General features: G+C 38.2%; 1 protein-coding gene across 1 annotated transcript; it reads left to right on the top strand.

The window, feature by feature from the left end:
• Positions 1-332: 332 nt before the first annotated feature.
• LOC110451347 (golgin subfamily A member 1-like) lies at positions 333-26377 on the top strand. The gene is made up of 21 exons (XM_021499314.1): positions 333-437; positions 6028-6140; positions 7139-7260; positions 7892-7973; positions 8673-8747; positions 9235-9332; positions 9736-9864; positions 10241-10389; positions 10699-10810; positions 13167-13262; positions 14076-14204; positions 14549-14644; positions 15729-15824; positions 16829-16924; positions 19883-20035; positions 20363-20458; positions 21407-21496; positions 21872-21962; positions 22507-22820; positions 24869-25219; positions 25584-26377. The coding sequence occupies exons 2-21, from the start codon at positions 6029-6031 to the stop codon at positions 25740-25742; spliced, it is 2646 nt and encodes an 881-aa protein (XP_021354989.1). The 5' UTR covers positions 333-437; position 6028; the 3' UTR covers positions 25743-26377.
• The last annotated feature ends 1108 nt before the right edge of the window (positions 26378-27485 follow it).

Genomic DNA, 27485 nt, shown 5'->3' on the forward strand with positions numbered 1-27485 from the left:
GGTAAACATGGACCCAAAACACATACAGGCAATTTGTTGATGGATTGTTGACGTGACGTCATTGTATTGTTGAAGTGACGTCATGCCATTGTTATGAATAGGGGAATCCCTCCGTCTCAACCCTAGTGCGGAGACAGATAAATCTAGCACCGGCAAAACGGGAGATAAATCCGTCAGGTGTGGGAGAAAAAAATCAAACGCCTTGCTGTAGATGTATTACCGGATTATTTTTTTTCACGGATCGGATAGTGAAGTTTTGATGGCTCAGTTTTTTCTTGTAGAATTCCGTAATATACCCCTTCCCAAAAAGAAAGGAGTAAGAGGAACCGGAAGTTAAAGTAAATTGACAGGCCGACTCTGGTTTTGCTGTTTTTGCCATGTTGGCACAGACCTGTTCATTTTTATGGGAACTGTAGCGTTCAGCGAGAAATTCTTAGGTGAGTGAAGTCTTCCAGTAAGTTATTTTAGATGCTAAATATTCCTGCGATGATTGTAAATTAGTTACTTGTTGTAAATATGTGTGTCATAAGCTCGACCCCCCCTTCTCGATTACCAACGTCACTTCGCCCAGGCACAGGGTTTCGTTACAAATGTCACAGCACACATATACACATTATATGTGTGATGTGACACTTTTCGATATATTATATGTGTATTTAAGTCATTTGTAACGAACCCCTGTTGTCCAGGGGCTTGTTGAGCTTAGTTGAAGGTGTGATACCGGTAATACTTCCGAGTTATTGTGTATCAAGATAGTCACCTCCGAGAACAAATCCATCCATTTATAGAGTCCCCAGTATCATAGTCGAAGTATAGAGTCCCCAGTATCAAAGTCGAAGTATTAGAGTCTCCAGTATCATAGTCGAAGTATAGAGTCCCCAGTATCTTAGTCGAAGTATAGAGTCCCCAGTATCATAGTCGAAGTATAGAGTCTCAAGTATCATAGTCGAAGTATAGAGTCCCCAGTATCATAGTCGAAGTATAGATTCTCCAGTATCATAGTCGAAGTATAGAGTCCCCAGTATCATAGCCGAAGTATAGAGTCTCAAGTATCATAGTCGAAGTATAGAGTCCCCAGTATCATAGTCGAAGTATAGAGTCCCCAGTATCATAGTCGAAGTATAGAGTCCCCTGTATCAAAGTCGAAGTATTAGAGTCTCCAGTATCATAGTCGAAGTATAGAGTCCCCAGTATCATAGTCGAAGTATAGAATCCCCAGTATCAAAGTCGAAGTATTAGAGTCTCCAGTACCATAGTCGAAGTATAGAGTCCCCAGTATCATAGTCGAAGTATAGAGTCCCCAGTATCATAGTCGAAGTATAGAGTCCCCAGTATCAAAGTCGAAGTATTAGAGTCTCCAGTATCATAGTCGAAGTATAGAGTCCCCAGTATCTTAGTCGAAGTATAGAGTCCCCAGTATCATAGTCGAAGTATAGAGTCCCCTGTATCAAAGTCGAAGTATTAGAGTCTCCAGTATCATAGTCGAAGTATAGAGTCCCCAGTATCATAGTCGAAGAGAAATCAAGTTTTAGGTATAATCATCCTAAAAGTCAATTCTGTATTGGAGGAGACTGGAACTTACTCGACATAGACTGGAAAACGCTGAACAGTTACAGGGAACCAATACCCAAGGGAGACAATTACACTGTTCCTGGACCTGGCTACCAATATCATCCACATGCTTCACTATTATACAAGGTTATGTTAACAGCTGGATCAGTGCATCATGTTAGGTAGACAGTATTCTTTTACCTAAATTTTACAACCTCCTTTTCCTTTATGAATTTGGGAAAATATAGCATTATTTTTATTGAAATTGGTAATATATTCCTCATATTGTGGTGTACGTAGAGATCAGGTGTGATGATCGAGGATGCTACTTGACACAGTGGCAGTAGTATCTGGAGTTACCCCCAGGTTATTGTCTGGCTCCTGTCACAGTGATATTATTTTATGCATAATGGAAGTGATATTTTTCAATGCCTCTGTTAACCCTTTCACCACTGTAGACCATAATGGACTCCTCCATATCAATACATGGTAGAGTCTTCTGAAGTAAGATAGCTATATATAGGGTTGAAAGGGTTAAAGGATAGGACAAGACACCTCTGGTTTTCTAGTATGATGCACTACTTAATGTAATGCCAATATAAGACAAATTCTCCCCATATACTGTAGCTATATATAGCTAGCTGGGAGCAATAGGAAGGGGCTAACATTTTACCAGGTTGGCATATTTAAATGATTTACCATAGAACATGAATAAGGTCAAAAGACCCATTTTAATTATTCACTGTGAAATGATGGTCTGCCTTCCTATCACCTTAAACACTGATGTTCAACACCTACATGTACAACAGTTGTCAACAGGATGGACAAACTCACACTAGGAGAGAATAATAGAAATCTATAGTACATGTATATCACCTCAAATAATGTCAGGTTATCTCCATCACCATCAACAATACTGGTAGGTTATCTCCATCACCATCAACAGTACTGGTAGGTTATCTCCATCACCATCAACAACACTGGTAGGTTATCTCCATCACCATCAACAATACTGGTAGGTTATCTCCATCACCATCAACAGTGCTGGTAGGTTATCTCCATCACCATCAACAGTGCTGGTAGGTTATCTCCATCACCATCAACAGTGCTGGTAGGTTATCTCCATCACCATCAACAGTGCTGGTAGGTTATCTCCATCACCATCAACAGTGCTGGTAGGTTATCTCCATCACCATCAACAGTGCTGGTAGGTTATCTCCATCACCATCAACAGTGCTGGTAGGTTATCTCCATCACCATCAACAGTGCTGGTAGGTTATCTCCATCACCATCAACAGTACTGGTAGTTTATCTCCATCACCATCAACAACACTTGTAGGTTATCTCCATCACCATCAACAACACTGGTAGGTTATCTCCATCACCATCAACAACACTGGTAGGTTATCTCCATCACCATCAACAATATTGGTAGGTTATCTCCATCACCAGCAACAATACTGGTAGGTTATCTCCGTCACCATCAACAATATTGGTAGGTTATCCCCATCACCATCAACAATACTGGTAGGTTATCCCCATCACCATCAACAATACTGGTAGGTTATCCCCATCACCATCAACAATACTGGTAGGTTATCCCCATCACCATCATCAATACTGGTAGGTTATCGCCATCACCATCAACAATACTGGTAGGTTATCACCATCACCATCAACAATACTGGTAGGTTATCCCCATCACCATCAACAATACTGGTAGGTTATCTCCGTCACCATCAATAATACTGGTAGATGGAAATTCAGTTATCCTTATGTCATAATTATTATAACTTAGCTTGAGCACTTACATTGGACAAGTGTGCGAATAAAGCAACTAAAACTTCAGGCTTCTTGAAAAGGAACATCAATGTTGGGTCAGCCAAGGCTAAAGTATACACCTACATGACCTCTACCAGATCCATTAGTATCCACAATGTTGTTGATTACTATGAGATGTCTGACCTGGTAGAAGGAGAACATGACTAGGTAACATCCACAGTCAGTGGACAGATTTCCTTTCTGGTCATGTTTGAGAGATAACTTCAGTCAATAATAATACTTATATGCATGTTGAGTACCTTATAATACGTGTACTGGTGCAAAACATGAGTTTTTGAATATATATGGCTTTGGCATTCATTGGTTTTGAGTTGACATCTTTAGATTATTGACAGTTGCTCATGATCGTTCAAAATAAAACCATATGCTAAGTTGCTATTTGTAAGTATACAAACTATTGTGCTCCAGTAAACAGAAAACCTGAAACAGGACAAAGGTGTACATTTTTCTTATTGCTGATGTTAATATTAGGTAATTAAAAATTTATTCGATCTACATACAATATAGGTATGCCGCATCACCAAAAATTGTGTTCTCACTAAGAAAACCTGTTATACAGTAGGATATGAAACATTTATTTACACATAAAATAAATTATTAATAAATGTAACAATATATGCTGAATAATTTTTACAGCAGCAAGCAGTACAGACACCTATATATACATTCTACACTGAACACATCACAGCTGACACTGAACACGTCACAGCTGACACTGAACACGTCACAGCTGAAGCAGTAAATAACTCAACATGCAACCTCAACGCAATCAAATGCAACCCATGTACAGGTAAACATTGATATACAAGACAGCGATGTAACTGTACAGTGTACACATTCAGATGTACAGGTAAACATTGACATACAAAACAGCCATGTAACTGTACAGTGTACACATTCAGATGTACAGGTAAAAATTGACATACAAAACAGCCATGTAACTGTATAGTGTACACATTCAGATGCACAGGTAAACATTGACATACACGACATCCATGTAACTGTCCAGTGTATACATTCAGATGTATAGGTAATCATTGACATACAAGACATACATGTAACTGTATAGTGTACACATTCAGATGCACAGGTAAACATTGACATGCAAGACATCCATGTAACTGAATAGTGTACACATTCAGATATATAGGTAAACATTGACGTACAAGACATCCATGTAACTTTACAGTGTACACATTCAGCTGTACAGGTAAACATTGACATCCAAGACATCCATGTAACTGTACAGCGGACACATTCAGATGTATAGATAACCATTGACGTACAAGACAACCATGTAACTGTACAGTGTATCCATTCAGATGTACAGGTAACCATTGACATACAAGACAGACATGTACCTGTACAGTGTACAAATTCAGATGTATAGGTAAACATTGACATACAAGACAGCCATGTAACTGTACAGTGTATACATTCAGATGTACAGGTAAACATTGACATACAAGACATCCATGTATGTCAATGTTTACCTGTACATCTGAAAGTGTACACTGTAGCTACATGGATGTCTTGTATGTCAATGTTTTCCTGTACATTCAGATGTACAGGAAAACATTGACATACAAGACAGCCATGTAACTGTACAGTGTATACATTCAGATGTACAGGCAAACATTGACATACAAGACATCCATGTAACTGTAAAGTGTACACATTCAGATGTATAGGTAAACATTTACATACAAGACATCCATGTAACTGTACAGTGTACACATTCAGATGTACAGGAAAACATTGACATACAAGACATCCATGTAACTACAGTGTACACTTTCAGATGTACAGGTAAACATTGACATACAAGACATCCATGTAACTGTACAGTGTACACATTCAGATGTACAGGTAAACATAGACATACAAGACATCCATGCAACTGTACAGTGTACACATTCAGATGTACAGGTAAACATTGACATACAAGACATCCATGTAACTACAGTGTACACTTTCAGATGTACATGTAAACATTGACATACAAGACATCCATGTAACTACAGTTTCCACTTTCAGATGTACAGGTAAACATTGACATACAAGACATCAATGTAACTGTACAGTGTACACATTCAGATGTACAGGTAAACATAGACATACAAGACATCCATGCAACTGTACAGTGTACACATTCAGATGTACAGGTAAACATTGACATACAAGACATCCATTAAACTGTACAGTGTACACATTCAGATTTACAGGTAAACAAAAAACACACTATTTCCCAGCAAACCAATATCATGTGTCTGACTGTCAGGTCAAACATTTCAAGGATAATTTTGGATTGGGCCATTGGCTCATCAATATTCCAAATGATGAATTAATTTATAGGCCATTTTTCAATTAATGAAAAATAGAATGCCTTTTAAAATGATCTATTTGCTTGAATTTAGTCTAAATTGGCTCCTGACATAAATATACATCATGTATATAACAGTACATGTACAACTCTATATGTAAGATTGTAGAACACAAAAATATGTCTTTAACTTCCTTATATATATAGTCATACACAACTTAAACACACATCAATCTATTTTGTCAGTTCAGTATCTACACATGTACACATAGATTACATTTATCTGTACACAAATGTACATCTTCTTGTAGAATGTTCAAGAATTTAAAGAAGAAGCTTGAACAACAAGGAGAAAGTGTGAGCGACAGTGAGCGGAGTTTACCTGGATCACCCGTCCCTGTTCACCAGACCTCAACAAAACCAGGTAGTACAGCTACTTATACTGCTGTGTGTAACAGGTCTAGGGTTATCAGGGGGTTTGGGGAAACAAACTTTGGGGAGAAATTGGGCAAAAATCATCAACAGAGGGATAGTTTTGAGAAATTAAAGATTAAATATAATAATTCCAACTCTGAGTACATAATAAGTAAGACTTTTATATAAGCCTATCTTTACAACAGCATGATCATTCTGTCCATCATAGGTACACCTATGCTTCCTTTTGAGAATTCAAACAGTCATGAGTAATTTATTTTAGTTTATGGTGGGTTTTTTTTGGGGGGGGGGGGGGTCTCAAATGTGAATTTCAAAAGGGCAATTTGGGAAAAAATCACCCACTTTTTCCTGGAACAGACCTAAAAAGTACACTGATAAAGCCCTGCAGAAACTTGTACAATGTTCTTTTACACTAGACACGTGTACCAGTGTGTCTCCTGTTCCTTTACACTAGACACGTGCACCAGTGTGTCTCCTGTTCCTTTACACTAGAAATGTACACCAGTGTGTCTCCTGTTCCTTTACACCAGATCTATTGATTTCCTTCTGTTTATATCATTTACACAGTATTTGAGAAAAGGTCAAGAATCATATCTGGTTGACTACAGTGTTTTCTGCTTACAGTTTCATAAGAATAATTTGGAACACTACAGACGAGGTTACTGCACTCTTGTCGTTGTAACCTGACTTTTTTTCCTATATGACTATTTTTATGAGCATTATGCCTGCTTTACAACGTTGTTAGCAAAGTCTTGTCCAAACTCTGTCAATTTTCATTGAAATTCCACTTTTTAAAATTTGATTATTTAGATTAAACCTAGAATGATTAGCCAGTTCTTGTCGGAACGCTTCCTCCTACAGTTGTCATCCAAATTGTGGGAATACGTATTAGTATGCATGTAGATTTCAGTTCTTAAGCTAGGGTCAAGCAGTTACAGAGAGGTTTTCAAACCATTTAGGTTTAATTTGTTACATTCTGTTACGTAGGTACCCAAGTTTCCAGTCCCCTTAGCAGGGATCGTCATGGGTACGAGTCTGATTCGGGAGCCAGTTACACAGGTAGCTATGCTGGTGCAGGTCATGCTGTAAACTCAAGACCGACAGCAGAGGTAAGTTATTTTGGTGTAGCTGTATCATTGTTGAATATGATATTGGCTTAACTCTATTATTTGTATGGTAATTATTTTGTAAGCTCACATACAATAGTAATGTAGACCATACAATAGGGAATTTAGAATAACTTCAGTATAATAATACACCATAATGATGTTGGAAAGATTTGAAAATAATTCAGGGACAGGTTCTTACTCACCACGAAAAGTGCTGGAATTGAGCTCACTGCTTGAAAAGTTGTGGAAAATATGCTTGCCTTGGTAAAGTGTTGGGATTTGCTATTTTCTTAGAAAAATGCTAGAATATAGTTATTGACATGAATCTATATTGGAGAGAGTTAACTTTCATTTTTTTCATAAAGGTCTGTTTCAAAGATTTCTGTTGATATTAATTTATAAAATATATGCATCATTTATTTTAAATCTTTTGGGATTCATTTTAATTTTGTGCAACATACCCAGTAACAGTACGTGTACATTAAGTAAAAACAGAAATTATTGACCATCTTTTTACCTGACACGAAAAAATTCCATAAAACTGCTTGAACCTGCTGGAACTGTGCTTGAATTTTGTTCTGAAATGTCTATTAACTTTTAGTAATCTAATTTCTGTCTGTTGTATTGACAGTTCACAGGGACTCCAGAGGAACTGACAGCTGCCTTGTCAAAGAGATCAGAACAGTGTAAAAAGTATGAGGCTACAATCAAAGGTATGGAAGTATTTAAAAATAGTTAGGCTAAATTAAAATGTAGGGTAAAGTTAGGCTTAATTAAAATGTAGGGAAAGTTAGGCTTAATTAAAATGTAGGGTAAAGTTAGGCTTAATTAAAATGTAGGGTAAAGTTTGGGTTCATTCTACAGTCGAAAGTAGGGTATGGTTGAGTTCAAACTACAATCAAAGGTCAAATTTAATAACGGTTATTTTCAGGATTTTTTTTTTTTTTTTTTTTTTAAATCTGACCCCAAAAACGTACCCGCACACTAGACCCGAATGCGCACTATACCCGCAAATTTACGGTATGTATGTAAATGCTTAAGTTCAGGGGAGTGTTAAATGGCAGCTATGTATACATAAGGTTGGTTGTAGGTAATGTTCAAGTGGACTTGATGCAATAATGAAAATTATAAAAATGTTTTAAATGAGGTTTCAATCAAAAGGTATGGAAATGTTTAAATTAAGACAGAAATTCAAAAAAGATGAATTTTTAAGTTATGGCTGAAATGAAAATGAAATGTAGGGGAATATCTGAGGTGAGTAATATTTTAAAAGTGTTTGAACATATTGAATCACAATCGGACCGATTTTATCTCATTCTGATGAGAACCAGGGTCAGTTTGTATACATTACTTGTTCCTTATGTAAGATTGATTTGACGTTGGCATTGGCAAAACCATGTTCATGTTTACAGAGTATGCTGCAATAATCAAAGACAAGAACAGAAACACCGAGAAGCTTGAGCAGACATTGAAGAAACAAGAGGATGGTGAGTTGACGTGTACATAGTGAAGGAATGGCTTCAGTGGTATTGTAACAGCTTTAGCTCAGTCAATTATTGATAAAAACAAGCACACTTCACCAATAATATATATACATTCAAACTTGCCCGATCATGAGTGATCAATTGTCAGTTGATTCTTGTCTGGTGAAACTATTGGTCCTGATTTTCTGATGTCTTATGACTTGTAATTATCAACTTTTTGACAAACCAATGTCTTGTTTGCCAGAATGGTGACCATTGTTTTTAAATGAATACTTTTTTCATTTCAAAGTCAAAGACAACCTGAAGATTCCATTTTCAATCAACTGCATTCTCGATAAGAGATACTGAGCGAGTGATGTATCCATTTAAGAATTTTTATTAGTGACAGGTTATTTATCAGCCTATTATCAGTTGCTTGATGTACATACAATACCTACATGGTACTACCTTTACTGGAAGGTCTTGGCTCATCATTGTCATTAATATTCAGAAACTGTACAGAAAGTTCAAGAACTCCAGGAACAGTTCCAGTGCAAGCAGGCTAAGATGTCTGAAGGGTTTACTCTGGCCCTACAGAAGAAGGATGAGGTCAGTAGTAGTTAGGTCAAGGTCACGGGGTCAGTACCATGTTGTCAGAGCAAGTTATCATACTTTTGTACATGTGACAGCTGTACCTCACAACGATTGGAACTTAACAAACAGGTTCATCCCAACTAGTCAAGTGTGCTGTATACTATTTCCATGGACCTGCTCTCAAGGTCAAAGCTAACAGACAAATGTTAAATTTTCTCAAGGTCAAGAGATCAACGGCCTGTCCTGTATTTGCCTTTTCTTAGATAGCCAGGACCACTCTGTTTAGTCAACCATGGTTTATCTGTTATTTTAGAACTAAGTCAACAAAAGTGGTCAGTTATTGTAAACTTCTTAAACCAATAAAGGTCAGACTGGTAACTTTTGATAATGCTTCACTAGACATTAACATTGGTTGTAGGAGAGAGAAGAGGTGGAACAGAGATTGCAGCAGGTGGGAGACTACAAGGAGAAGTTCTTCAAGCGAGAAGAGGAAAATGATGAATTCCAAGGACTTGCCACCCAGGAACTGGCCAAGGTCAAGCACATGGTCAGTATAGCATAGTTTCGGGATAAATGTTAAACAGTTTGGAAGTTTATTTCTTTATAAGCTAGTTAAGATGAAATGAAATTTTAAACTGATTTTCTGAATCACTCTCATACAGCTCCTGGTAGGGTCTGTGAAGATTGTGTGTGATAAGAGGGGAGATAACTCGTAGAGCTATGGTATTGAGAAAGGACGACAAATCAGGATCTGGTAATAAGGCACAACAACACCAAATATCTTTGTACTCTGATAAACAGATTTATTTATTATCAAATAAATCCCAGTATTTGTAGTTAGTTATAGGAAGAAGGAGTTTACCCTTGGTTACAAATTCAGGCTGTATTTGTTGAACAGTTTTTGTTTTATTGCCAATTTTCAGCTGCTTATCACTCAGGAGGAAATGACAACATTACAACTGGAATTCAAGGATAAGTCCACAAGGTTAGACCAAAGAGAGCAGCAGGTAGAGAAATATGAACAGGAAGTAACCTCACTCCAAAGTCAGCTGGACGGCAAGGTGCTCCAATGGTATGTTCTGTAATTAAGTCTTCTATGATACCTTATGTTATAGAGTTTACAGGGATATTTAAGCGGCTTTAGAGAGGGTTAGATTTTCAAAGAATTAACATAACCCCAACTTACAATGAGTATGATAACTGTAAAGCAGGAAGTTTTTCCCCATTGACATTTTGAAAGTATGTCAAAATGGTAAACAAATTAAAATTTCAAAAGTGGGGGGCAAATATATTTCAAGAGTTGCAAATGCAAATCATAAACAATAGAATGAGTGTATTGATTTTATAGTCACTACTAACATTCTATTTTTACTCTAAACAGTGGTCAGTTGGAGGAGGAGACGCAGGCCCATTCCAAGATGGTGGCCAAACTAGCCAGTGAAAAGGAGGCGTGTGAGAAGTCTATAGAGAAGTTAAATGAGGAACTATCCCAGGTATGTCGTGACAGGCTAAAATGACTCCGGAGATAAAGCTCCAGTGACAGGGTAAAATGACTCCGGAGATAAAGCTCCAGTGACAGGGTAAAATGACTCCGGAGATAAAGCTCCAGTGACAGGGTAAAATGACTCCAGAGATAAAGCTCCAGTGACAGGGTGAAATGACTCCAGAGATAAAGCTCCAGTGACAGGCTAAAATCACCCCGGAGATAAAGCTCCAGTGACAGGGTAAAATGACTCCGGAGATAAAGCTCCACAGGGTAAAATGACTCCGGAGATAAAGCTCCAGTGACAGGGAAAAATGACTCCGGAGATAAAGCTCCAGTGACAGGCTAAAATGACTCCGGAGGTCAGCTCCAGTGACAGGCTAAAATGACTCCGGAGATAAAGCTCCAGTGACAGGGTAAAATGACTCCGGAGATAAAGCTCCACAGGGGAAAATGACTCCGGAGATAAAGCTCCAGTGACAGGGAAAAGTGACTCCGGAGATAAAGCTCCAGTGACAGGCTAAAATGAGTCCGGAGGTCAGCTCCAGTGACAGGCTAAAATGACTCCGGAGACAAAGCTCCAGTGACAGGCTAAAATGACTCCAGAGATAAAGCTCCAGTGACAGGGTAAAATGACTCCAGAGATAAAGCTCCAGTGACAGGCTAAAATGACTCCGGAGATAAAGCACCAGTGACAGGGTAAAATGACTCCAGAGATAAAGATCCAGTGACAGGGTAAAATGACTCCGGAGATAAAGCTCCACAGGGTAAAATGACTCCGGAGATAAAGCTCCAGTGACAGGATAAAATGACTCCGGAGGTCAGCTCCAGTGACAGGCTAAAATGACTCCGGAGATAAAGCACCAGTGACAGGGTAAAATGACTCCAGAGATAAAGATCCAGTGACAGGGTAAAATGACTCCGGAGATAAAGCTCCACAGGGGAAAATGACTCCGGAGATAAAGCTCCAGTGACAGGCTAAAATGACTCCAGAGATAAAGCTCCAGTGACAGGCTAAAATCACCCCGGAGATAAAGCTCCAGTGACAGGGAAAAATGACTCCGGAGATAAAGCTCCAGTGACAGGATAAAATGACTCCGGAGATAAAGCTCCACAGGGTAAAATGACTCCGGAGATAAAGCTCCAGTGACAGGATAAAATGACTCCGGAGATAAAGCTCCACAGGGTAAAATGACTCCGGAGATAAAGCTCCAGTGACAGGGTAACAGTGACAATATTACAGTGACAGGTTTAACCCTTTCACCCCTATGTAACTTTTGTAGACTCGACCATGCATTGATCTTGATGAGTCCAGTATGGTCTACAGTGGTGAAAGGGTTAAGGTGACAGAGTGACTCTAACAGGGTTAAAGTGACAGAGTGACTCTGACAGGGTTAAGGTGACAGAGTGACTCTAACAGGGTTAAAGTGACAGAGTGACTCTGACAGGGTTAAGGTGACAGAGTGACTCTAACAGGGTTAAAGTGACAGAGTGACTCTGACAGGGTTAAGGTGACAGAGTGACTCTGACAGGGTTAAAGTGACAGAGTGACTCTGACAGGGTTAAAGTGACAGAGTGACTCTGACAGGGTTAAAGTGACAATGTTTTTGAGAAAGAATTATATTGACAAGGCTAACGATGATGAAAACTAAAGATAAATAAAAATTGAACAAAACATTCTTTGAACTGTTGATTTTCGACACTATATGATAGAAAGCTATATGCCTAGAGCTTTCATTGTCCTTTGTATTAAAAGTCATAGCTTTGCTTTCATAATAGGTAGAGGACTTTCTAGAGTCTTTTTGATGAGATGAGTGCAAAAAGCTCTTAATTGTTCTTCATGTATTTCCTTTTCATTTCTGATTGAATTCCCAGCTCACACTTTTACTGTTCTAATCATACGAACATCATTCAGCCCACAAAACACAGCTAGGGGACTTACTGTTTTTGCTCCATTTCTTTCTCATTTCTTCCACTTTCTTTCCCCAGCAAGGTCTCCACCACCTTTCACAAAAACTATTTGGCAAACTTGAACAAATGGAAGCAGCTTCACATTACACATGACATCTCCAGCACACAAGCATGCATAAACACATATGGAGATATTAGCCAGGTGGCATAGGACTAGTAGTTAGCGCCTGATAAGGCAGCTCCTGCGATTTCCTCAAAATTGTAATGATTAATGTATATGCTGATTGTATTAATTATATATATATGTATGCGCTTTAGAATGGCTTATGTTAGCTAGATAGGGCGCTATATCAAATGCTGTTTATCATTATTATTATTATCATTTGCCTGCGGTAGTTTTAGGGATTTCTGTAATGACTGCCATTCCAATGAGTACTTGTTATTCTATATTATAGCTATCTGGTCAGTTACAATCTGCGGAGAAAGCTAAAGCTGAACTAGAAAATGAAAATGAGACGCTCCGACACAACTTTGACCAACACAGAAATAAGGTAACTATATCGGTGGAACACAAAATAATTCCTGACTATTTCTCCGTTCATAAACACAATCACTGGTATTATTGCACAATTACAAATGTTTACAGTGTAGATCTAGTACAGTCTGAATTTCAAACCTCTGAAAAATAAAAATGGTATCGAAAGTGATATATAACTACATGTATTAGGTGTTGTGTGTACTACAACCTTAGTTATTAACATATTTTACTGGCAATCATCCTTAAGGATATTGTGGTACTCTATCTGCTTATGATAAATTTAAAAAATAGTTAAATGAGACAAATGTTATTATTTTTCTTTGTATAAATAATCTCAAGCACAATACCAGCTCACAATGATGCGCCTCATGGTTGCTTGTACTCTTATAACATAAGAGGCCGCTGGTCGGCCTTTTTTCCCTATCGGATATGATTTTGCCGACTGCGACAAAAGTATCTCGACCTGTAAACCTCTAACACTGTTGGAGTAGGTTGGTTGTAGCAGACTTGGCTGGAAGGGGTGGGGGTATTTGTATGGGATTCCTTTTAGCTCAATATTTATTGCATAAGTCTAGTAGTCTATTGTCCTAGCAGAGGCACTTGGAAAGGTGACCATGTTGATATTGCTTTGTTGAAGGATGGTAGAAGTCGACACATGACAAATCTCGACCATGTAGCTCAGTTGTTTCCTTCATCACAACCATACTCATATTGATTCCTGCCCTATTGCATTTTTGACTCCTACATAATAATGACAAAAATGTGTTTGATCATGTCTGTAAGTCTCCAGGAATTTATACATAACTACAATACTTTATTTGTTCAGACTACACAGCTCCTGGAGGAGAAGGATGACCATGTCTCCCAACTACAAGACCGAGTGAAAATGTTGGAGCAGCGGGTCGCGGATCACAGTCTGGATGGAGATGATAGGGTCCAGGCTGTCATTGTAGAGGTGTTTTTCTTTGTTTGAATTTTACAGTCGTACAAAAGTTGCAGAATGTGTGCGTTTAGGAACTTGTTCTTCATTTTTAAGTGAAGATTCACCAATGCACAAGAGCAATGTTGTGGATTATGATCTTACATAAGGTCTAGGTCTGGGTTAGTCTAAATATTCCTTTCACAGTTGTGAACAAGTTATTATTCTGTTGTTACTTCCCTTCCAGAGTAAAAGCCCAAGATAAATGCTTAAAGTTGAAAAGTTGATCAGTTTTCGCCATGTTACTGGACAGTTATATGCAAGGTCAGTACGGTAGATGCATACGTATACTGTTACTGAAACTTGACATGTATATTTAGAGAGACAACTTGGAGAAGAAGTTAGAGGAGACACACCAACAGCTGTCGGAAATCAAAATGACATGGAGCAACAAGATATCACACCTGGAGGAGCAGGTAACAAATACAATAACCTTCTCATCTATGTAATTACCACAACCTCTCATCTATATAATTACCACAACCTCTCATCTTTATAACTACCACAACCTCTCATCTATATAATTACCACAACATCTCATCTATATAATTACCACAACCTCTCATCTATATAACTACCACAACCTCTCATCTATGTAATTAACACAACCTCTCATCTTTGTAATTATCACAACCTCTCATCTTTATAACTACCACAACCTCTTATCTATATAATTACCACAACATCTCATCTATATAATTACCCCACCCCCTCATCTATATAACTACCACAACCTCTCATCTATGTAATTACCACAACGTCTCATCTATATAACTACCACAACCTCTCATCTAAATAACTACCACAACCTCTCATCTATATAATTACCACACGCTCTCATCTATATAATTACCACAACCTCTCATCTATGTAATTAACACAACCTCCCATCTATGTAATTAACACAACCTCTCATCTTTGTAATTATCACAACCTCTCATCTTTATAACTACCACAACCTCTCATCTATATAATTACCACAACCTCTCATCTATGTAATTAACACAACCTCTCATCTATGTAATTACCACAACCTCTCATCTATGTAATTACCACAACCTCTCATCTATATAATTACAACAACCCATCTATATAATAACCACAACCTCTTATCTATATAATTACCACAACCTCTCATCTATATGATTACCACAACCTCTCATCTATATAATAACCACAACCTCTCATCTATATAATTACCACAACTTCGTATCTATATAACTACCAGAACCTCTCATCTATATAATTACCACAACCTATTATCTATATAATTACCACAACCCCTTATCTATAGCTGTGGTCTGTCAGTAAGGCAGCATCCCCTTATCACCTCATTTTGATCTGTATCAGTATTATATTTTTGGGTAATATGTGTATGATATTTATCTTTATCATTTGACATAAGAGTCTTATGATTTCAATTGGGTCTAGTTGATTTCTAGAAAAGTTAAATGAATTCAGAAATTCGTACTTTCCATGAGCTGTGTTTGGAAATTTCAGATTGCACATCTGAATAAAAAGATAATGGAGGATAACGAGGAAATGGCAAGAAGCCAAAAATCCGCGGAAACATCAAGACAGCAATTGAAGGCACAGGTAATGTCCTAAACTACATTAAACTTGTCACCTACAGCCTAAACACTGCCATCTCACATGTGATATCACAGTAAGTGTGGCCTGTTAGACATACAAACTGTCACCTACAGCCTAAAACACTGCCATCTCACATGAGATACCCAGTAAGTGTGGCCTGTTAGACATTAAAACTGTCACCTACAGCCTAAAACATTGCCATCTCACATGTGATACCCAGTAAGTGTGACCTGTTAGACATTAAGACTGTCACCTACAGTCTAAAACACTGCCATCTTACATGCGATATCACAGTAAGTGTGGCCTGTTAGACATTAAAACTGTCACCTACAGCATAAAACACTGCCATCTTACATGTGGTATCACAGTAAGTGTGGCCTGTTAGACAACAAAACTGTCACCTACAGCCTAAAACATTGCCATCTCACATGGGATACCCAGTAAGTGTGGCCTGTTAGACATTAAAACTGTCACCTAAAGCCTAAAACACTGCCATCTCACATGTGATACCCAGGAAGTGTGGCCTGTTAGACATTAAAACTGTCACCTATAGCCTAAAACACTGCCATCTTACATGTGATATCACAGTAAGTGTGGCCTGTTAGACATGAAGACTGTCACCTACAGCCTAAAACACTGCCATCTTACATGTGATACCACAGTAAGTGTGGCCTGGTAGACATTAAAAAATCCCCCTGTATGTTATTACCCTGAACAATGGCCAGGTGGTGTCATATCTATGTATAGGATACCTGTAAGGGTGTTTGTACCCCTAGGATTGACTGTATATATCGTGGGATACAACAAGTGTAGAGATGGGAGGTCTATATAGATAACATTGTATGAAGGACCAACTGTCCATGCTATTTTCACAGTGGTATACAAAGATATTTGATAAAGATATATTTCGTTCTATTTGATGTTTTAACAAAATTTGGGTGTAATTTGGTGAGGCTTCATTGATACATCTGGCAAATGAGTCTTTAAAAAGATTGTTTTACCGTCAGATTTCAGATTTACAGTCAAAATCAGAGGATGCGGAAAACAGGGCGGAAGAAAACTGGCAACTGGCAAACAAGAAAGACTCTCTTTTTGAAGCAGAGGTAATTAGTTAAAAACAAAATATACTGAAAATTATACATACATGTATAAACTAGTCAGCAAACTGGAAATCTGAAAGTCTTCAAAATTGTTGCAAAAATTGTGCTGGAAACGTTTTCAGTTTCTTATTTGTAATTTTTAAGAGCCGAGCGACTTATTGATTCTGTCCAGAGAACGAAATGACGGACCCACTTCCGTTCGGGGTGCGTGTGCATAATTCAGTCTTGCATGCTTCCGCTATATAGTTTCATTATCGTAAATAGAAAGTAGAATCTCTGACACTCACCTGTGGGTTACATAAAGTCTTCTGATACTCTTCTCCAAATAATAATTCATACTTTAAATAATCGCTGAAAACAAAATGTTTATCTCCGGTGCATTCTACGAGTGTTGTGGTGGTGAAATTCGTGCACTGGGTTTGAGCGTTTTAGCAACTCGGATTGAGTTTCTGAGGAGTGTTTGTTTTCGTGATTCTGATTCGAACACAGCATGCTATTTCTGGTGTATTTATTTATGAAAATGTAACAATTTAATAACATGACACAACTGCCGCTGCTGTTTGACAAGAATTTGCACTGTGTCAAAATATTATCCAATCCGGTGTAAGAGAAATAACTCTTACGTTGGCAAAGTCGCATTGAGAAGCATCATTCAAATATATTCCAAGAACATTTGTGAGATTTTGTGATGAATTGTATATTCAATGACAGTAAATAAAGTCACTACATATATTAATAATTATTATTAATTATATTAATAATATAAATAATTATTATTAATTATATAAATATTAATAATTATTATTAATATAAATAACAAATAAATAAAAATAAAAGGAGTACAATGTCTCTTTTCTCCATGCATGTTTTCCCACTACTGTTAATTATCCTTCATTTCACAAGCACAAAATGCACCTATTCTTTATTACCCATTCACCGATTGCCATTCTGCACTTAAATGCTCATGTCACATCATTGGAGGATGCTAATTAATGAAAATTACAACAATGCGTCACAAAAGAGGGGGCAAAAAGAGGAGATGGAGAAATGTTTTAAGGCATCATTTACGAGGTGATTGATTTTGGAAATTCTAAAGGCAACATCATCACATGACCTGATTTTCAATTAGCAGAATACAGAACACATATCTGAGGTATTATGGTAGATATTGATGTTCAAAGTGCTACTGAAGCGATTAAATTAGGTATTATAGTAGATATTGATGTTCAAAGTGCTACTGACGCGATTAAATTAGGTATTATAGTAGATATTGATGTTCAAAGTGCTACTGAAGTGATTAAATTGAAAGTGGTGAGTGGCTTTAATGTCACACTGACATATTTCTAGTTTTAACTTAAATTTTTATTGTATTAACTTTATTCTTAAAGAATTCAAACACTTTGCTTTTATTCTAACATTTGGTATCATGAAATGATAAAAGCTGTCACTACTGATGACTGGTGGCACTATTATTATACCCCCCGCAACAAAGTTAGGGGGGGTATACTGGAATCAGCTTGTCCATTTGTCCGTCTGTCCGTCTGTCTGTCCATCTGTGTCTGTAGATTTTTTTTGTCCGGACAACTCCTTCTAAAGTAATGAACCAATTTCAACGAAACTATCCAGATATGATCACTACCACCTGAAGTTGTGCATCAGGGTATCATTTTTTCATTCTGACCCTTTTTACGGAGTAATGGCCCTTTCTTGCAAAATGCTTGCCCGTACAACTTCTCTAAAACTTCTGGGACAATTTCAATGAAAGTTTTCACATATGATAACAACCACCTGATGTTGTGCATCCAGGTATTATTTTTCAATCTGTCCCTTTTTTTGGAGCAATGGCCCATAGCTGTCTAGACAACTCCTCTAAGACTATGTGGCCAATTTTAACGAAAGTTTTCAGATATGATAACTACCCCCTGTTCAGATATGATAACTACCCCCTGATATTGTGCATCCAGGAATTTGTTTTCCAACATTTTTCATGGAGTTATGACTTTTGTTGAAAAATTCTTGTCCTGACAACTTCTCCTAATCTACAGGGCCAATTTTAAAGAGAGTTTGCAGATATGGTAACTGCCCCCTGACGTTGTGCATCCAAGTAGTACTTTTTCATTCAAACCCTTTTATAAGGAGTTATGGCCCTTTGTTGAATAAACCATTGTCTGCCTCATAAACTACTGGGCCGATTTCAATGAAAGTTTACAGAGACAGTAATTACCCCCTGATGTCGTGCGTCAGACTAGTATTTTTCATTTCAACCCATTTTTAAGGAGTTATGGCCCTTTGTTAAAAATCTTTGTCCTGACATCTTTTCTTTAACTAATAGAACAATTTCAGCAAAACTGGTTCATCTGGTGTAACAAGATTTGGTATGTAAGTATTTTTTGGCATGGGGAGAGAGTACAGGAAGTATGTCAGTGACCTGTATACTTTAATAAATAAGTGTACAGCTCAGTCAATAAAGAAATCATTACTGGTGGCAGACTATGGATTACTTTGCAACGCTTTGTCTCAGTAAGCATTTAGCTTACAGTTCTGGTATATATAGGAGCGGGGGTGTTAGTTAGCCATTACCTTACAGTTCTGGTATATATAGGAGTGGGGGTGTTAGTTAGCCTTTTGCTTACAGGTTTGGTATATATAGGAGCGGGGGTGTTAGTTAGCCTTCTGCTTACAGTTCTGGTATATATAGGAGCGGGGGTGTTAGTTAGCCTTCTGTTTACAGGTCTGGTATATATAGGAGCGGGGGTGTTAGTTAGCCTTCTGCTTACAGTTCTGGTATATATAGGAGCGGGGGTGTTAGTTAGCCTTTTGCTTACAGTTCTAGTTGAGGTAGGACTGAAAACTACACAAGTATTAAAATAGGAAATGTTAAGTTAATCATTTTGAGTCTTGTGATACTGAAACATATGCAGCAGCACATACTACAATAGTGTTTATTTTTGTTATGTTTAGAAACATGAGTTACAAGCTGAAATAAACAAGTCACACATGGAGAAGGTGGACATGGAGACACAACTAATAGCCAAGGTTACCTCCCTGGAATCCCAACTCCAGTCAATGGAGGAAGCAAAAGTGCATGAGAAGAGTGTTGTTAAGCAGAATATTGTAAGTCAAGAAGGAACAAGCAATATTTTCCTGCTAAACAATGGAGTTTGGCTAGGGTTCTGAATCCAAAGTATACCTGTTGGTTAATATCTGTCCAGCTAGATTATATCTTTTTTTTTTTGTAATAGTCTTGCTGTATAAACAGGACATTTTCGCTGCAGTTTAAGATTTCGCCTTTTTTGCTCTCCTTTAAAAGCAACGATGGCAAATTGACAGGGCAAAAATGTCCCGGTACACAGTACTCAGATTGTTGATAGAGATTAGAATTATTTAATTCTTTACCAGCAGTACATTGCAGTTAGTCTTTAATTCAAAACTGTGTTTTAGGCACAATTAGAAAGTCAGCAGCAAAGTTACCTTGACAATGCTGTAAAATCGGAGAGGCGCATGGAAGAGGTTGAACAAGAGAAAAACCGGGTGATGGTGAGTACTCAAACGTCACAAGTACAGGCTAATGGTAGATTCTAAGAGGACACAAGTACAGGCTAATAGTGGGTCCCAATAGGATACAAGTATAGGCTAATGGTGGGTCCCAGTAGGACACAAGTACAGGTCAGCGGTGGGTTCCAATAGGACACAAGTACAGGCTGATGGTGGGTCCCAGTAAGACACAAGTACAGGTCAGCGGTGGGTTCCAATAGGACACAAGTACAGGCTGATGGTGGGTCCCAGTAAGACACAAGTACAGGTCAGCGGTGGGTCCCAGTAGGACACAAGTACAGGCTGATGGTGGGTCCCAATAGGACACAAGTACAGGCTGATGGTGGGTCCCAGTAAGACACAAGTACAGGTCAGCGGTGGGTCCCAGTAGGACACAAGTACAGGCTGATGGTGGGTCCCAATAGGACACAAGTACAGGCTGATGGTGGGTCCCAGTAAGACACAAGTACAGGTCAGCGGTGGGTCCCAGTAGGACACAAGTACAGGCTAATAGTGGGTCCCAATAGGATACAAGTACAGGCTGATGGTGGGTCCCAGTAAGACACAAGTACAGGTCAGCGGTGGGTTCCAATAGGACACAAGTACAGGCTGATGGTGGTCCACATATACATTGCAACAGGATTCTGATATTTTCTTTATGAAAAGTACAATTTCACACATATTGCATAGTGTCACATCTATATGTTGCATGTACCAGATCTAGGAAAACTTTAAACTTCTGGATATAAGATTCATCTATACCCTATAGCTCCCTCTGTATAGTAATGGATACTAAAACCATGCACATCGCATCAGTATATTTAATAAGAAAATAGTTTTATCACAGTTATTAATTAAAACATCAATATTTGCATATAATTACAATATGTATGGTAGCACTTAGAACATTACAGTTACTGCAGACCTGGGATTCTTTTCTTGTGATTTTAGAATGAGAACTTGGAGAAGTCAGAAGAACTTACAACAGTACAGAAGGAGTTAGCAGATCTTCAGACATCCAAGACAGAACTTGAGTCTAAGGTGAGTATGTTGTATGTACTAGATATATTTGTGATAAAAAGTTTGCTTACATACTTTATGTATCAACCAAATTTTTAACTTCACCAGGAAGACAATAGTATACCAGCCAGGGCAATATTAAAAGCAGTTATTTCCAAACCTGTATTACTGAGAGCCTGGTTGTCATGGTTTACACAAACCTGTATTACTGTGAGCCTGGTTGTCATGGTTTACACAAACCTGTATTACTGTGAGCCTGGTTGTCATGGTTTACACGAACCTGTATTACTGTGAGCCTGGTTGTCATTGTTTACACAAAGCTTGTTAACACTGTTATATAAAACCATTACACCACTAGAGCACATTAAAAGAACTGTGTAATATTCCATTTCCTAGGTAACAAAACTAGAGGAACAGGTAAAATCTACGAAGCTAAATACAGATGGTGCGAAGGAACAAAAGGCAAAGTTAAAAGCTTCTGAAAAAGGTGTGTATAGAATAAGACTGTAACAGTAAGACAATAGTGTGCCATTCTATGGTCCCCAAAGGACCTGTTACCATTATACTGATGAGGATTAGTTGACAAGTTGAAAGTAAGGCGTACAGCAACAAATTGGAATTTCAAACTTAACCAAAAAATGGTAAATAGTTCACATAGAGTGGTCAGGTGGTGCAGTGGATAGCGCACTTGCCTTTCACCAAGGGGGCCGGGGTTCGATTCCCTGATCGGACGTGAAAAGATTTAGGTTCATTTGCCCGAACACGTGGGTTTTTCACTGAAAGCAGAAAATTGAAATTTTGCCAATGTATAATTTAAGAAATTTATCATTATTCGTTAGCAGAACTGATTCCTCTGACATACCAGATGATAACTTACAGTGATATGTAATATGTAAAAGTTGTGCGTTAATTATGTACATTAATTTTTGTTTTTGTGGAGAAAAGCACATCTGATAAATAATCTTATCAGGAATTTAAAGAAGCATCAAAGCATAAGCTCTTCAAATGTTGCTGCATATCTGTGTTTTTAGAAAGAGATGAGCTGATGGTGAGAAATGCCGAGCTGTCTCAGCAACTTAAGTGTATGGAGGTGAGGAAATCCTCGGAGGAAAAGCAACTCAGTGGACAGGTGAAGGAGAATGAGTCTGTAATTGAAGCCCTTCAGCAGGAGGTGAATGACAAGGTTTCCCAGGCTGAACAAATGAGTGAAAAGCTACAACAATATGAAGGTCAGATGAAGGAATTGGAAGTTCAAAGGTCAAAGTCAATGGAGGAGAGCAGTACAATGTCCACACTGCAGCAGACAGTCACAAGCCTAGAGGAGCAGCTGGCTGACAAAAACAAGGTGATGGGATTGGAAGCTGTTAGGCCATCCCTGTTACACTAACTGTGTTACACTTAAAAGATTCCTGTCCCACTGAGGCCATCCCTGTTACACTAACTGTGTTACACTTAAAAGATTCCTGTCCCACTGAGGCTATCCCTGTTACACTAACTGTGTTACACTTAAAAGATTCCTGTCCCACTGAGGCTATCCCTGTTACACTAACTGTGTTACACTTAAAAGATTCCTGTCCCACTGAGGCTATCCCTGTTACACTAACTGTGTTACACTTAAAAGATTCCTGTCCCACTGAGGCTATCCCTGTTACACTAACTGTGTTACACTTAAAAGATTCCTGTCCCACTGAGGCTATCCCTGTTACACTAACTGTGTTACTTTTTAAAGATTCCTGTCCCACTGAAGCTATCCCATTTACACTAACTGTGTTACTCTATAAAGATTCCTGTCCCACTGAGGCTATCCCTGTTACACTAACTGTGTTACTCTATAAAGATTCCTGTCCCACTGAAGCTATCCCTGTTACACTAACTGTGTTACACTTTAAAGATTCCTGTCCCAGTGAGGCTATCCCTGTTACACTAACTGTGTTACACTTTAAAGATTCCTGTCCCACTGAAGCTATCCCATTTACACTACCTGTGTTACACTTTAAAGATTCCTGTCCCACTGAGGCTATCTCTGTTACACTAACTGTGTTACTTTTTAGAGATTCCTGTCCCACTGAAGCTATCTCTGTTACACTAATTGTGTTACTCTATAAAGATTCCTGTCCCACTGAAGCTATCTCTGTTACACTAACTGTGTTACTTTTTAGAGATTCCTGTCCCACTGAAGCTATCTCTGTTACACTAATTGTGTTACTCTATAAAGATTCCTGTCCCACTGAAGCTATCCCATTTACACTACCTGTGTTACACTTTAAAGATTCCTGTCCCACTGAGTCTATCCCTGTTACACTAACTGTGTTACTCTCTAAAGATTCCTGTCCCACTGAGGCTATCTCTGTTAACCTAATTGTGTTACTCTATAAAGATTCCTGTCTCACTGAAGCTATCCCATTTACACTAACTGTGTTACACTTTAAAGATTCCTGTCCCACTGAGACTATCCCTGTTACACTAACTGTGTTACTCTCTAAAGATTCCTGTCCCACTGAGGCTATCTCTGTTACACTAATTGTGTTACTCTATAAAGATTCCTGTCTCACTGAAGCTATCCCATTTACACTAACTGTGTTACTCTATAAAGATTCCTGTCCCACTGAGGCTATCTCTGTTACACTAATTGTGTTACTCTATAAAGATTCCTGTCCCCCTGAAGCTATCCCTGTTACACTAACTGTGTTACTCTCTAAAGATTCCTGTCCCACTGAGGCTATCTCTGTTACACTGATTGTGTTAGTCTATATAGATTCCTGTCCCACTGAAGCTATCCCATTTACACTACCTGTGTTACACTTTAAAGATTCCTGTCCCACTGAGGCTATCCCTGTTACACTAACTGTCTTACTCTTTAAAGATCCCTGTCAAGCTGCAGGCAAAACGCTAGATAAATAACAGTAGATTTTCATTTCACAAAATCCTCTTAATTTTGTTTTGATACATATGTAGCAGTACAAAGCCAGGGAGCTACCACTAAATACTAGTCAGGTAGCTCAGTTGGTTTAAGCAATCATATTGTGAATGAGGTTGGTTCAAATCCTGAAATGTCTCCATTTCAATTTTACTCTACTGCTGTTGATTTATTTTCTGTTTATTTCATTGTTATCATCTTATCATAAAAATTTTGCAAGGCACAGATCTTTATTCATAATTGATTCATTACAGCTTGTGCCCTGCAGGTGAAAAAACCTCATCGAATTCATAAATATAGTTTTTGGCAATGGTACGGTATTGTTAAAGAAGACATAAGAATTTGAAGGGAAGACAAGACTTAACAGCTTTGGGTTGAGGTGATGAGTAGGCTATGGTTCATTTTCCTGTTGGCTATTTAGGTAATATACACTGCTGCCCAAGTTTATAAATAACACTGATGTATTTATGTTTCAGGCCTTGAAGAAACAGGAGCAAAGATTAGCAGATTTAAAAAAGACTTTACAAAGAGAACTTAAAGTGCAGGCTTTACCCAACGACGAGCCTATCGTTGTGAGAAGTGCTTCAGATCAAAATCTTCTCTCTCAAAGGTTAACTCCACCCAGTCGGACATCACCCCCCAAGGACTATGTGAATAATGTAGGAGGTCTGAGCCCCAACAGGCTTCTGGAAGTGCGCAACAGTCCAAATGACAGGAAGAGTGTCAGTGTGCATATGCCAGGGGGAGATAACTCGCTGGACAATGAAGTGAATTTTCAATACCTTAAACATGTGGTGCTTAAGTTCATGTTAAGTAGAGAGGCAGAGGTAAGCTTCTTTGTTTTAATTCTGAGATAAATCTGTCGGAAGCTTTTTAATTTGCTTGAATTTCAAAATTCTGTGGTATGTAGAGAAACAATAGTAAACAGTTTAGTTTGATTTAGGGGGGAATCCGATCAGATAAGCTGCAGCTTTTAGTTTGCTTACAGTTCTAGAAGTTATTACGAAAGAACATAAATTGCATAAGTGTGAGCTATAATAGTCCGTATAATCAGGGGATTGTCCATTATATAATTACCTGGTAAGTACATTTCTTTCAAAGCGTGATGAAGTATACTATGACATTGTAGTATTGTAAGTGACATTGTCTCCGTAAGTTTTTGCGTAACAAAATTTTCATATTGTGTTCCAGGCTCTCCACTTGATACGGGCTGTTTCTGTGTTGTTGCGATTTACTCACGAGGAACAAAAACTAATTCGTGAAACTCTGGAGTGGAAGAAATCGTGGTTCGGTAGCCGCCCACAAACCGGTGCTGGTCAAATGACTAGATTTATTCCACCGTCATATTGACAGACCTGTAAGCACTGTCTACGAGGCTGTGATTAATTGTTTCATTAAGTAACTTGTGAGACATGGTGTATGTAAATGGTAAGTATGTGTTAAAGGAAAAGCCTACATGGAATTGTTTTTACACTAGGGATAATATTGACCTATATTTATAATATCAGTTTGAGTGACAGACCATATTGATATTTTTCGAAGGTTGAGTTAGTCATGCAATGACTACAGCACACTTATATAGACTGATTTTATGGCAATGGTAATTAAGCATTAGTCAACCAGGAGTGTATACATTAATAACATGCAATTGTTTCATGGCTTTTTGGGGAACAGTCAAAACTATCATCATCCCGAGGTAGGGGAAAGCTCTGGGAAACTGTTTGCCCGAGGCCCCTAGGCCAGGGGTAAACAGTACCATAGGGCTTACCCCTACCGAGGGATGGTAGTTTTGACTGTTCCCAAAATAGCATTGAAACAATTGTTTTATTACCAAATACATATTAGTATCAATGCTGCATGTAATGGTGTTAATTTGTTTAGAAATAACTAAAGAGGTCAAATAAATGCTTGAACGGGGCTCTCGAGGGGGGATTTCTGCGCATCGAATTCGCGCCGGGTAACAGTTTGCTCTGACCGGGAAAACAATTTTTATTATTACCCAATAGTCTATATAAATTATAATTAGTCATTTTTGACTGTTTCTGGCCTTTAAAGAAAACCTAGCGGCCTCGGGCAAACAGTTCCCCAGGGCTTCCCCCTACCTCGGGATGATAGTTTTGACTGTTCCCCAAATAGCCATGAAACAATTGTATACTGTTTCACCCCTACAGCCAAAATTGGACAAAAAGCCAGAAACAGTCAAAAACGACTAAGTATAGTTTATATAGACTATTGGGTAATAAAGTTATTTACTGGGTATATAGCAAATAGACTAGGGTAACAGTCATAACACAAACTACTGTGTTAGTTAAACACTACAGTACCAGTTAAAAGTTCACTGTATGACAAGGGAACTATTACAGCAGTGAAAAATTCACTGTGTTAGAAGTTCACTATTACAGAAGTTAAAAGTTCACTGTGCAAGAATTTAACTGTTACAGCAAGTAAAAGTTCACTATGTGAGAAATTCACTGTTACAGCAGTTAAGTTCACTGGTACGGCAGGTAAATTTAACTGTGTTAACTATAAACTGTATAACAAGTTAGAGTTAACTGTGTTAGGAAGTCCAGTAAAGTTGAATGTTCTAGTCGTTCAATGTAACTCAGGTATTGGTGGCAGTATTTATTTCGACTCTGCCCCAATTTAATACAGTTGATCACATGGTATCACAAGCTTTGTTACCTCACCCTATGGTAGTACAGGGTTGTCAGATGATTGACAGCAATTATGTTGGAGTCCACAAAACCTTGTATAAGTGATCAAGAGTTAAAAGACTTGACAGAAGAGAAAATGTTGATATGTGAATCTCTTCAATTGTGCAGGATTGTAGTTGTTGAGTCAAAGAATTTGTTTTTATGTAATCGCTGACGTACATGTCTGTGTCACGTACTTGGATGTGTTTATTTATTTGTGGTTGTGTTCCACGCCAGTCTTAGTAAGGGTGCCAAGTGCCAGGTACTGATAGAGAGGAAGGGATCTTTTTCAGTGAATTGAAAGGATTGTTTCTGGGGGGTTTTCTGCATAGATTACTCTCTCCGTATACAGAAACGCCAGGTTTATTACATAGTGACTAGCTTTGTAATACCTGGCACG

This window comes from Mizuhopecten yessoensis, unplaced genomic scaffold (assembly GCF_002113885.1).
Source record: "Mizuhopecten yessoensis strain PY_sf001 unplaced genomic scaffold, ASM211388v2 scaffold5965, whole genome shotgun sequence".
Lineage (NCBI taxonomy): Eukaryota > Metazoa > Mollusca > Bivalvia > Pectinida > Pectinidae > Mizuhopecten > Mizuhopecten yessoensis.

Bases quoted from the DNA above. Each gene is read 5' to 3' on its own strand.
- LOC110451347 (XM_021499314.1), top strand. From the start codon at position 6,029: ATGTTCAAGAATTTAAAGAAGAAGCTTGAACAACAAGGAGAAAGTGTG. The intron at 7,974-8,672 runs GTATGGAAGTAT...TCATGTTTACAG, and splicing joins GTATGAGGCTACAATCAAAG to AGTATGCTGCAATAATCAAA. The intron at 9,333-9,735 runs GTCAGTAGTAGT...CATTGGTTGTAG, and splicing joins CCCTACAGAAGAAGGATGAG to GAGAGAGAAGAGGTGGAACA.